We start from the raw sequence: 12660 nt of genomic DNA, 5'->3' as shown, positions 1-12660 counted from the left end.
TACGTTCGTTATTCTAGATCAATCGGTTTGTTGTGACAAGTTCGACTACTGAATGCAGGATGACTAATCCTGCGATATTATCAACCTTATTATCGACTTTATCTTGTGAACAAACGAAAATAAAAGTCAGAAATTATAACATAGTTTTATTTCCATCAGGAGAACAGATATATGGAAGAACTTTTAGGACATTCGAAAACGATTTTTTCGGATTGTGAAAGAGGTTCTAATGATGTACACAAAATTACAAAACTTTACACAAAGTTTTATTAACCGATATCTTACAACATGTGACAGCGTGGCTACGCAATTAGTTAGTGTCTGTATGCGTTTCGTGTATATCCTTTGCTTAAAGCATAGCATAAAATATACTCTCGTAGCACCTTAAATAGAGATATAAGTTAGTAGATGGTCGTTAAGAATAAGAAAAATGATTTGAGCAGGTGTACGTGGATTCCCTCAGTGGAATTCCTTCAGCAATGCGGGCAACGTATCATACCGAAAACGTCACATTTGGCGCACTTTAGAGCGACGAATTCCACGGTGAACTCGTTACGATGAACGGATCTCTTGCTGCCGTGACAGATGGGACATAGCAGTCGCTGGAATCCACCGCAATAGGTACAAACAGCGCATGCATCTTTACACTGAAACACAAACGTTTCATAATGTTAAATTAAGCACATTACAAAACTAATGATAATTTTTCGTTGCGACAGTTGGCAGATCTTAGTATAACGATTTGTACTGAAGCAGCACATGATTATTTGCGAAAACATTTTTCATTACATTGAGAAAAAAAAACTGCAATTATCATAATTTAATTATTTATAATCATAATCAATAATTTATAATCATTTTTGGTGACAACCATATATTATTTTTGTATAGAATTATAAATGTAATTATTATTACTAAAATTATAGCAGTAATAACTTAAAAATAAAGTTTCTGTTATAATAATTTTATCATGTTATTACAGTTACAAATACCATCTTTCTCTCAATGTAGCGCATTAAGAGACTCCAGATGACGCGGTTAATGTATGCAAACTTTACATTTGCTTAATATTGACCTACATTTATATAGATAATTATGTATGTGTAATATTTGATAATTTTTTTAATGTTGGCATATATTAACCATGTCATCTGAAATTAAAAAAAAATTCAAGAGAAAAATGAGAACTTGTGAAGAAGGAAAAAAGAAATATTAAACACTCTAGTAAAAATATTGACTCGTATATATAAAAAATATCTCAATAAATTGTAATCATATATTTGATTCAATTGGAATCTAAACTGCAGTATCCTCCTTCACTGCATGATTGCATTGTTTTTTGCCAATCTATAAATCCGATCACATAAATTAGAAGTAGCTTAAGCTTGTGATAAAATAATTAAAAATATCTTTAATTTGAAATTTATTCTTATTAAGGAAAGAGAATCTTATTCTTGGAAAAATGAAACTCAAATTATAGTTGTCACCACAAAGTACACAGTTTCAAAATCTTAAACTACGGTATATAATAATAATCAAAACAGATATAAAAAAGATAAACACATTAAGATATTCATAATCCATTCTTATTTTAAATCGTCTTAAATAATGTCTTAATACAGTTCTGTGATTAGCTTATGACATCTAAAGAACTATTTAAGACGGTCTTTAAATATAATAACCAGCTTAGAATACCGGTCTTTTTTGTAAAGCATATTATTTCCTTATTCGATGTTTTAAGTCTTTTAGGTTACTGGTGTCTTCATTATCTTTCTTTAAAGTCTTTTATCACACAATAGATTTACAAATTTGGAAATACCGATACGATCTATTAGCATAAAACAGCAATAGCTAAGTCTAATAGCATTTTAACAATTAATTAGATAAATTCCGTGTGACAACAATGTTTGAACAGAATCTTCTATCGAACCTTATTCATTACAAAACTGTAGTTTTCACTTTCACTTTTACTTGTTACTAACTGCAAGTCTAATATCTAAAATGTAAATCAACTTTAGTGGAATGCATAATGAGTTCGAGTGGAATAATGACTAGCTCTTAAGTGAATATTAAACTTGTTTAAATGTAAATATTTCGCCATAACATGATGTATTTGAGATTAACATGTATAGAGATAAAAAAAGAAATGCACTATATGTAAGTTTAGAAACATTAATATATTATTAATCTTTTTTCTTTATTTTGTGTACATTAAATATATTTCAGCGAAAATTACTCTATTTCATTTTGTTAATACATTGTGTTTTTAGAAATATTACGTCTCATAAATTTTTGCTACATATTTATCCAAATTAATTTTAGATTCTTTTTCAAACTTTTATCTCTGTATTGAATAAAAAATTTATATTAATAAAACTATTAAACATATCATTAAATAAATTAACGATGTAAATAAAATTATTATACAAATACAAAATTTGAAGAGTTTGTATATGCAACAAGATTGGTATGTGACATAGAAATAACAATGGCTGCATAGATGTAACGACCTTTAGCTGTAGCAAGGTAAACCTGAATTGCACGATAAAATTTATGATCACGATAGAAAAGGAAGTGGGTGGTTAGACGGAGAGAAAGAGAGAGAGAGAGAGAGAGAGAGAGAGATATAAAAGTGAAAGGATACAACCTTGCGTTTGCAACTACTTTGTTGTTGTGTTGTTTGTATATACATTTCATCACACTTAACTGTTCTGTCTATTTTAGATTCTGTGGAATGGAAATAAATGCGTCGCGGGCGTATAACGCGAACATATGAATTGTTCAAATCTCGATAATGGATAGTGTGTAAATCCTAGATAGAGACAATATCGAGTCTTTTTCATTCCCTCTGAATACTGGATATTTTTATTGCTTGGAAGCTTTGAATCAACTATCTAAAAATACATCTTGTTACATAAGTTTCCTTTTATAAAATTACGAACTGCTATTTTTTTCCAATATAACGCTGATGCAATTAATTCGAATCTCCATCGGATTGTTACGAAGGTATATAATTATATTTCGATGTTACTACATTTGACGTCAGGAGCTAAAAATTCAATGAAAGTAATCTAAATTTAAAATGCAGACGGAAGTTATGTATAGCCGTTTCTCCGCTTTAAATAGCTTTACCTGAATACGCCAGCTTATGAAACTTTATGCGAATCTATTAACTAATAATTTCTGGATGTTAAAGTTAGTGTCTGATTATATTTATTACATATTCATGTTTGAATTGCTACAACAAAGAATGCACTTAACATAAATTTCTTACGGTGCAAAGAAATGTTAATCGATAAACTCCACGATAAATCATTAATGATAAATCATTAACAATATAATATCTTATTTCGTATCTTAGAATCGTATATATGATACAATATATTATAGAAATCAATGCTTTAAACGATTTAGCTGGTTAAATATTATGATTCTGTGTAAATTTTTATACTACGTATGTAGTTCTTTAAAATGCGCGCAGAAATGATTTTTGATAAATTATTAATTCCACGCTTCAGCGAATGGCATATCCAAGTTGAAGTGCATCTCGAGGCGAAGAGGATATTGCGAATATGTACACTAGGATTTTCTATTATACCTGACAAAATCAGCTTACCTGGTAAGGCTCCAGTATGCGACGTAGTTCTCCCGACTCGTTAAGTCGCTCGACTGTGTCAACACCCTGCAACAAGGAAAAACATTATGAAATGCAGGCATTTAATAGTATATTTAAACTATTCAAGTTGTTCAACGCTTTCTTTCCGCCTCGTTCATTTCATCATTAACTAACGATTATGCCGTAAACAGAAATTCTCCGGCATGTCGCATGCACAAGACTTTCTGTCAAATGGATGGAACTCGCGACAGACGTTTCAAGAGTTTCAAGACATGGCGATGTAACATTCTTGGCTTGTCGTCAAGGAATGCGACTGTAACGAAAAAATTTTATCGTATTTCTTCTCTCGGCTTTTCTCACGTATATATAGTGTAATTCTATGCGTATCCATGCGATAATGGTCGTATTATACATTTTGCCGCTGTTAATGAGGCTTTTAATGAAGCATGCGATAACTAGTTTGTAGGTTTGACGCACCACTGATTTATTTACAGGAAGAAAATTTTGCTCTCTTGTCTTGGAAGATTATCTTTCAAACATAATTGAACATTTTAGAGATGATTAATTGTATCACTAAGTATTTTAATGAAAAGTTTTCAGATTGATACACGGAAAAAACGATTTTGCTGAACATCTAAAAATTTAGGTCAATACAAATCTAAAAATAATTTTATTGGATTATCAAATTAATTATGTAGGAAACATAAGCATAATAAAACAATGCTACACTGAACAAAAAAGATTGGCTGCTGCAGCAAATTAGATGGTAAAATATGATATATTTTTAATTTGTAGCAGCAGCCAAATTTTTGTTGCTTATCGAAATCCTATACTGACATTGCAAATAGGCTAACGCAATCAAATATTGGCTACTGCAAACCAAAAATTAGCCGCTGCAGCCAATTAAAAAAAAAATGCTGTACCATGTATCATCTAATTTATTGCAGCAGCTAATGTTTTCTTTCAATGTACAATTTTCATATTCGAGTAATCAACTTGAGTGTCTACATTTACTTATTTTGATGGTAAAAAAATTATTTTTAGAACTAGTTCAATTTTTAAATATTGTGACTCTTTTTGTGTAAAAAAAAACATTGAACTATTTAAAAATTTGAATAGATACAGATCTATAAAATAATTTTATTAAACTATCAAAGTAATACACAAGTAATTATAGAAGGTTCAAGCATAATAAAGAATGCTGTAAACAATTTTTATTATTTTAGTAATCAATTTGAGCGATTTCTCATTTTGATTTCTTATCAAAATGGAAAACTTACTAAATTTAATAGAATAATAAAAACAAAATTATTTTTAAATCTGTATATCTAAATTTTTAGCTATATTAGCAAAATCGTTCTTTTCATATAGAATGTACGACGCGCTTGTGAATGCGAGTGAAGCGACATTTCGAAGATGCTCGTTCGTCAGTACTCATCTTGTAATCTCGTGTCTGATGTAATGTAATAGAGGTTTTATTGCGGTTGTAGTTGCAACAATATACTCCTTTCACTACATATCGTGTAAACTGTCAAAAGATGTCATACGAAGATGGACAATAGTGAAAGCGAGATAACATATTCAAATTGATGACAAATGGAAACGAAATAAACATATCGAAGATACTTCTTTGATTTTCGGCACCAGTGGATTATTTCGTGCGAGATAATTGTATGACGCGATCGGATAGGAATGCAGTTCGGGTAGCTTTATATATGTACACTTGCTAGCACCAGCAACCATAAAGTGGTGTAACAGGCAATCGCACCTCGCATTCTCTCCGACGGCCTTGGATCAAATAGTTTGACATTTTACTTACGCATATATCTATTCGATCGGTTGCTGGAAGTAATTCTTGAGAAACGGATACCATACGGAGGCAGAGAGGGAAAATCAAATAACATGATTGTGAATGAGAGAGACTCTAGCAGGTAATGGTTACTCTAAAGATACTCTAAAGGTGTGTCGTTTATATCCAGTTTTTTTTTTTTAAAGACTGATACGTTTGTTTTCGAGAAAAATTCTTGAAAAAGGAAGTTTATGTGAAAGCTCTTAAAAAGTCAAATACACAGATTTTGCTGAAGTATCTAAAAATTTAGCATACAGATATGAAAGTAATTCTATTGGATTATCAGAATAATTATGTAAGATACTCAAACTGGAATGTTAAAACTTTTCATAATAATGTTTTTCAGGCTTCAGATTCTTACGTAATTATTTTGATAGGTTAAAATAGTATTTTCGAATCTGTATCTAATTAGATTTTTAAATCCAAATTATTCTTTTTGTGTATATGCCATTTATTTAAAAATTTTGAGATATATATTTTTATAATATTACAACTAAGAATATCGTTCAATAAATTTTTTTATTCTCTCTGTTTAAATCTCTTGTTTACTCATCATTGTCATCTCAGATTGTAACGTCGGATGTGAAAAAATACAATAAAAATTCTTGCAAAATATTATTGACAGTATAATATGGAAATATGTTTCAATAAAATAACATATGATCGATTTGTAAAATGTACCAAAAGCTGCTCCTTTGTTTTATTAATTAATAAATAACAAAAATGTATCTGAAAATGAATTATATATATATAATAAAAAATAAAATAAACTCTACTTAGTTATAATAAACTGTCAAATTAATATTAATTTATAATATATAGAAATAAATATGATTTAATTTCTCTCTGAAATAAGAACATATAATTTTCAATATATTTTATAAGTTTATTCTATTGATTGCAAATTATTCTATTGAAAAATATTTCTATTCAAATAAAAAAATTTGCAAAAATTTTTCTTATGTGTTTTGTTTCTTCTGATGTTACAATTTGAAATAGTAGTGGTGAGGAAACAAAAGCCTTAATTTTTTATATTGAACAATTCACAGGTTCAAATTTTTGTTACAAAAACAGATTCTCTTGTGCACTAGAATAGAATTCTATTCTATTCTACACAGCGCATCCGCATTGAAAATATGAGCAATAAACATTTTTATCATATATGGGATAAGCATAATTTTATAGAAGTTGACATCATCACCTTGGGAACAGCGCGTGAATATAACTGAAGTTCATGATTATGAAGATTTTTACCATGTCACAATAATAAAAGCGGCATGCTCTTTTATGAAGATATAAAGACATTTCGTACCGCACATGATGATACGAACTTGTACTATCACCATTATGTATGAGAGCAATTATTATTATATTCAATGGGAACACACATACAACGATCGTTTACTGTGACCATTCCCAAGTAATATTCCACTGTAACATTTAAATGACCACTGCGGTAATGATTGTCGCTAATTCCTAATAACTCATTATTGATTAGATAATTTCTCTATTATGACTTGATATCTAATTAGATGGATAACATTGCAAATTGTAATCTAGTTGTACAAAATGTATTTCATTTTAAAATAAATATTTATTAAAATCAAAAGAATTGGTAATTAATATAAAAAATTATGTATATTAAAACTTGTATTTTTCATTGTATTTTAAGAAAGCAATGCATTATATAAGGAATTCATTATTTTGTTTCATATATTAAATTCATATGTTAATATGAATATCTTGTTGTCGTTTCTAGATTGTCTATTTTATTTTCCTATATGTTTCAATGACAATTTTACAAGAGATGCAACGTAAGATCTGTGAAACACGATCCTACATCTGAGAATTGCTGAAACAGAATACTTTGCTATCTTCGCTATCGCATTTTGTCATTATATATACGAGAATACAGTTCCAAAGACAATATCCTATTGGATTTCTTTAAAATAAAATATTTCAATTACTCTTTTTCAATCATTATATTATCATTTAATAACTATAAATTTGCATTCTACATGTTTTACTTAATCAATTATAAAAATAATCATTTCTATTATACAACAAATTTAAGCCCTTTATTGACTCATTTTTTCACTTTGTACCTACAGAACAGATGCAATTTGATATAAAATTTTCGTTTATACATTCATTGAATTTTCACTCGACAGTTATCTTTGACATTTCACGTCATCCATCTTTTAGCCTCCTCGAATATCTCTAGTTGCATAACGCGTTATCGGCCTTGTACAAATTCTTCATAAAGCGTAAGAGGATGGATTCGAAAGGATCAGAGTACTCGAATGCTAGTGTGTGCGCAATATAACTTTTCTTATAGAAGTTATTCTACTTGTGAAACGATTGAGAGAGAGAGAGAGAGAGAGAGAGAGAGAGAGAGAGAGAGAGAGAGACCGATATTGCTATGAAGAAGAAAACAACTTGGTTGACGAATGTCAAACACAGATGACGGAACATTCAACGCCAACTGCTCACGTTTTATTATATAAAGTTTTGTATAAAGCGAGTTTACATTCCAAATATATTTTAAAATAACTACAGAACATAATTTCTGATTTAAACCATGCATATTATAAATGGGAATACAGTAAATAATAAATTTATGCTGATATAATGCACATTAATGTCCAAATTATAATTCATAAAAGTAATAATATTAAGTGAAAATGGACTGAGAAATGTTTAATAAAAATGAATAAAGAGACCCATACATTACATTAAATATAAATACAAGTATTAATTATAAAAAAACGTTTCCAAAACTACGAACGAACATACTTTATGCAATAAATTCATTAAATTATTTATTAATTTTCAATAATATTTTTCCGTATTTAATTCCAACTTTGATCAACATTCTTTTAATTAATAAATATAATTAAAGTCAATTTCTAGTCTTTATTTCTAATTTTATTGAATTGTTATTTAAATTATGTTTTAATTATTTTTAATTAATATTTTTATTAAAACATGTATTTGATTATATGTCAAAACTTTTTTTTAATCAATATTTCATTCTCATTTTTTATAATTCTTTCAAAAAGTTTAAGTTAATGCATACATACCCCAATGTATTGACCATCGACGAAAAGTTGTGGCAATGTTACGACTTCCGAATTGGTCCGATCCCTGAGTTCGGTCTGTAATTCCGTATCGCGGAATAAATCTGCTTCGTCATACTTGACCATGTTTGTCCATAACATCTGCTTCATCTTCATACAATTGGTAAAGGTCTCTCTAACGATGCCCAATGATGTCGTGTAAAGTACTACTCTACCCTTTTCTCTTTCCACGTAAGCCTGAAATAGGATGTAATACCTTGTCAAGTCTTGTAATAAGATTCTAAATAATTCTTAGATTAAATTAAATATTAAAATTCCATTTCGCACATATTAAAATCTTTACAACAGTAAAATACTTCTATAGCCTCACATATGGCGTACTTCAGTACATAATATTATATAATTATTGTAATGTATGTTTCTTCGTATAGAGTAGCTATAAAACGCTATAAAACGCATATCGTAAAAATAATCAAATACTGATTTTATGTCTTATCAATTTCCAAAAGACAATTGAGTTTTTCTTATAAATTATAAATTATAAATTTATTTGTCTAAGAGTCCAAACTATCGAACCGAGCCTGCGTCCACATTCAAAGATTTGATATGAATCTATATTCATTTCGATCATGTGGATATGTAGAATCTCGGTAGAATCTTTGGTCGGTAGTCTGAAGGCATCCTTTCATAAGACTTCTGGAGATCAATTGTGTATCTTGAAACAAAATTTAAAAGAAAGCAAATCCATTAGATATTGATTTAAAAAATTATAAATATTTTCTAGAATAAATCAATTAACTTATTTATATTTTAGGATAAATATAATTATAAATATCTTCTAGAGAATTTTTTCTCATTTTTGTAATTTTCATTTTAAGACTTGCAATCAACGTTTTGGTTAGAAATGGCAATGGAAGTAAAAAAATACATAATAAAAATTCTTATAATATATTAAAATAAAATCATTTTTCAATAAAACAATATTTGCAATCGATAGGGTCTTATAAAAATGCAAAAAATTCTTTTTTTTTGTTTCCAGAGAGAAAAAATTATATTTATTTCTATATGCTATTAGTTTGATAATTGTTACTTGTTTGATAGCTGTGAACTTATTTAGTTTTTCACGATTCAATTACTAAATACATCTGGTTATTTACTGATGAAATAAAAGATTTATTTAAAAAAAAAATAAAGGAAAAATTTTGATACGTTCTGCAAGTCTATTGTATTGATTATAAATGTTATTTTATTATATCGTTTTTCGCTTCTAACGTCACACTCTGAAATAATAGTGATGAGTGATCAAAGCTCTTAATAATCAAGTTTCACATCATGTTCATATCTTTATGGACTAATAAACAGGATACTTTCTAAAAGCGTTATTTGTTATGGTTAATGACTTCATGAACTTTTATTTCTTTATTTTCCTATCTGCAAAACACGATAATATTTAATAAATATTATCGTGTTTTGCAAATAGATATTTACTTTAGTTACCTATAAGTATCTGTAAGTGTACCTATAACATTATACACGTTGATTCTGCAGTGATATTATACTCAAAGAATAATAATAACATTGATGAATTAATAAAAATACCAAAACTAACGATAAACGTGAGGTTTTAACGTTTCCTTTTATTTATCGGTGATCGAGTCTTGAATAAGCACGGATGACAATTTTTATATGGAAGAGAGACCTCTTTATGGTTCGGCGATTCAATCACAAGTCATTCGAACTTCGATTCTTGCTCAGTAATGCGTGCATTTATTGGCCGTTTCTTTACAATCGATTTCGTTGGCACGTGCAACAAGCATTAGCTTTCACCGGCAAGTATGCTTGATAGTTTTGCAAGAAAAATAACTGCTTTATTATTTTCTGTATTATTTATTATTATATTTTTTGTAATATGGCATCATCATATTATTATATTGCTGTTACAAAAAATATATATTATATATGTTAGAATTTCATTCATATAAATTGCATTTTCGCAACAAAATGATCTAATTCATCATTTACGTAAAAAAAAAATGTCACGTTTCGTTATGACATAATGTCGTATAAAATTTCGCATACCAGAGATGAATGCAATCTCTGTAATAATCTAGCTGTCTTTTGAATTGCTTGTGTCTTGAGCGCGTGTGTATAATACTTAATATACTCTTCCAACTAAATTATGTAATGTCGTTTAGGTAGTCCTCGAAGATAGAAAAGGAGACAGCTGTAAGTAGCAGGCGAGACAGAGAAAGAGGAAGGGAGGGAATGATTGTGTTAAATTAGCTTTCACTGCACAAAAGTGACAAGGTAATTCAGTGTCGCGCATAATGCCGACAACGATTCTTCATCTATAAAGCATTTTACGTAATTGCCATTCTCGGTATTTATGTATACACATAACGTACTGTTAGTAAAATCGCAGATATGATAATATTCACTTACAAGGAAACCTTGCAAAGTATCAAATTCTGATTTTAATGGAACTTTCTATATAGATTACATAAATAAATAAATTTAGAAAATATCAATTAGTGCGGAAAAACGGAGATAAAAGAGATTTCAAGAGATAAAATCATCCTCCTAAATAAAACAGTTTTTAGCTTCTTTTCATTACATTTTAAAAACTATTTAAGATATCAATAAATATTTATAAAAAAATTTTATAATAAAATTTGTTTATCTCCACGTCAATAATATTTTTAAAAATTAATTATTTTATTTTCGAAATTTATATTTTCTAAATTAATTTTTGAAAATATTATTGACAAGGAAATAATTTTATTACAAAACTTTCGTATACATTTTTCATATCTTAAATAGTTTTTGAGATATATAACGAAACATAAAAATCGCTTTCTTATAATTATATTTCAGTCTTAAAATCGTTTTCCACATCAACTAATATTTTTTTAAATTTATTTATTTACATAACTTGTATATATAAAAAGTTTTATTAAAATTTGGTTTGCAAAATTTCTTTATCTATTATAGTATCTATTATATAATATCTCTCATATTATTCAAAATCGATAGGCTTCTTGCGTCCTTTATGACTTTATTGGTTACTTGGTTACAAACTTATATGGTTACATAAAATAAATTATAGTATATAAAAAAATTATTATCTGTCTTTATTAATATTATCTTTCTCATAAAAACTCTAGACTATTATTTATTGCACTTAAATTATTGTACTTGCGTACCGAATAAAATATATATATTCATATCATTTAAATTGTTTGAAGAATATTGGTTATCGCAGTATGAATTTGTTCTTTTTACAACGCAAACCTTTAAAACCTTTTACATTTATTTATTGGAAATCTCACATGAGAGCAAGCGAAATGTCATTATATATTTTCAAATTGACAGAATATCTTTTATATAGGGAGTTTAACATGAAAACATCAATGCGATCGTGAATTTAATGTATTAAATTTATTAAATCTGTAGTAGTTTGTAACATTCGTTGAGATTGATATAATTTTTGCTGCGGTACGGCCATTTCATGCGCATATAGAGCAATCGCGTCCGATCAGCATTATAGATCACCACGTGCTCACTCGACACGACTGCTAATGAACGTATTTCAACGGGGAAACCGGACTTGTCGTACCAGGTGCGTGATCTGCACCATAAAAGCATATTGTAGAAGTGTGCACGGAAAAGATCTCAGCTAACCATTACTAATTTTTTGCTAACCTACTTGTTCCTACCGATACCCGTTATCCTACGCAAATGACACGTATAGTAATTGCCTTCAATCATAATTGCATATCGTCTTGAAGGAGGCAGAACCAATACGGTCACGTACACGCGAGCCAGATGGCCTAACAAAGTATCGAGCTTCGCATCATAAGCTATTATAAACTATACTGGAGAACAAATTTTTGCGCATTCTTTGTACATTCCGAAAATTAAATTAAAGCTGTAATTAGAATTTATCACCACTCAAAAAAATTCAAATCTAATCAATTTTTGAATTGTTACATTAATATCAGAAAAAGTTATTTTTATATTATTATAACAGAAAGTTTTTTCTTCTTTATGCTTTCATGATTTATTACATAATTCTTTGCGTCGATTAAAATTAATACTGTTTTACAAAGCAAGGA

The 12660-nt window shown here is 28.5% G+C and overlaps 1 protein-coding gene across 1 annotated transcript in view; it reads right to left on the bottom strand.

Moving 5' to 3' along the window:
* Nucleotides 1-244: 244 nt before the first annotated feature.
* The window catches only part of LOC108686350 (glutaredoxin domain-containing cysteine-rich protein CG31559-like), a 32228-nt gene continuing 19812 nt past the window's right edge, over nt 245-12660 (bottom strand). Inside the window, exons 3-5 of the mRNA XM_018191615.1 lie at nt 8549-8782; nt 3617-3682; nt 245-647 (exon numbers count right to left, since the gene is read on the bottom strand). Of these exons, the coding sequence (XP_018047104.1) occupies nt 474-647; nt 3617-3682; nt 8549-8782 (474 nt within the window). The 3' untranslated portion in view covers nt 245-473. The remainder of the gene's footprint in view (nt 648-3616; nt 3683-8548; nt 8783-12660) is intronic.

Source organism: Atta colombica, unplaced genomic scaffold, assembly GCF_001594045.1.
Source record: "Atta colombica isolate Treedump-2 unplaced genomic scaffold, Acol1.0 scaffold176, whole genome shotgun sequence".
NCBI classification, from domain to species: Eukaryota; Metazoa; Arthropoda; class Insecta; order Hymenoptera; family Formicidae; genus Atta; species Atta colombica.
This window is presented reverse-complemented; position numbering and strand designations above follow the sequence as displayed.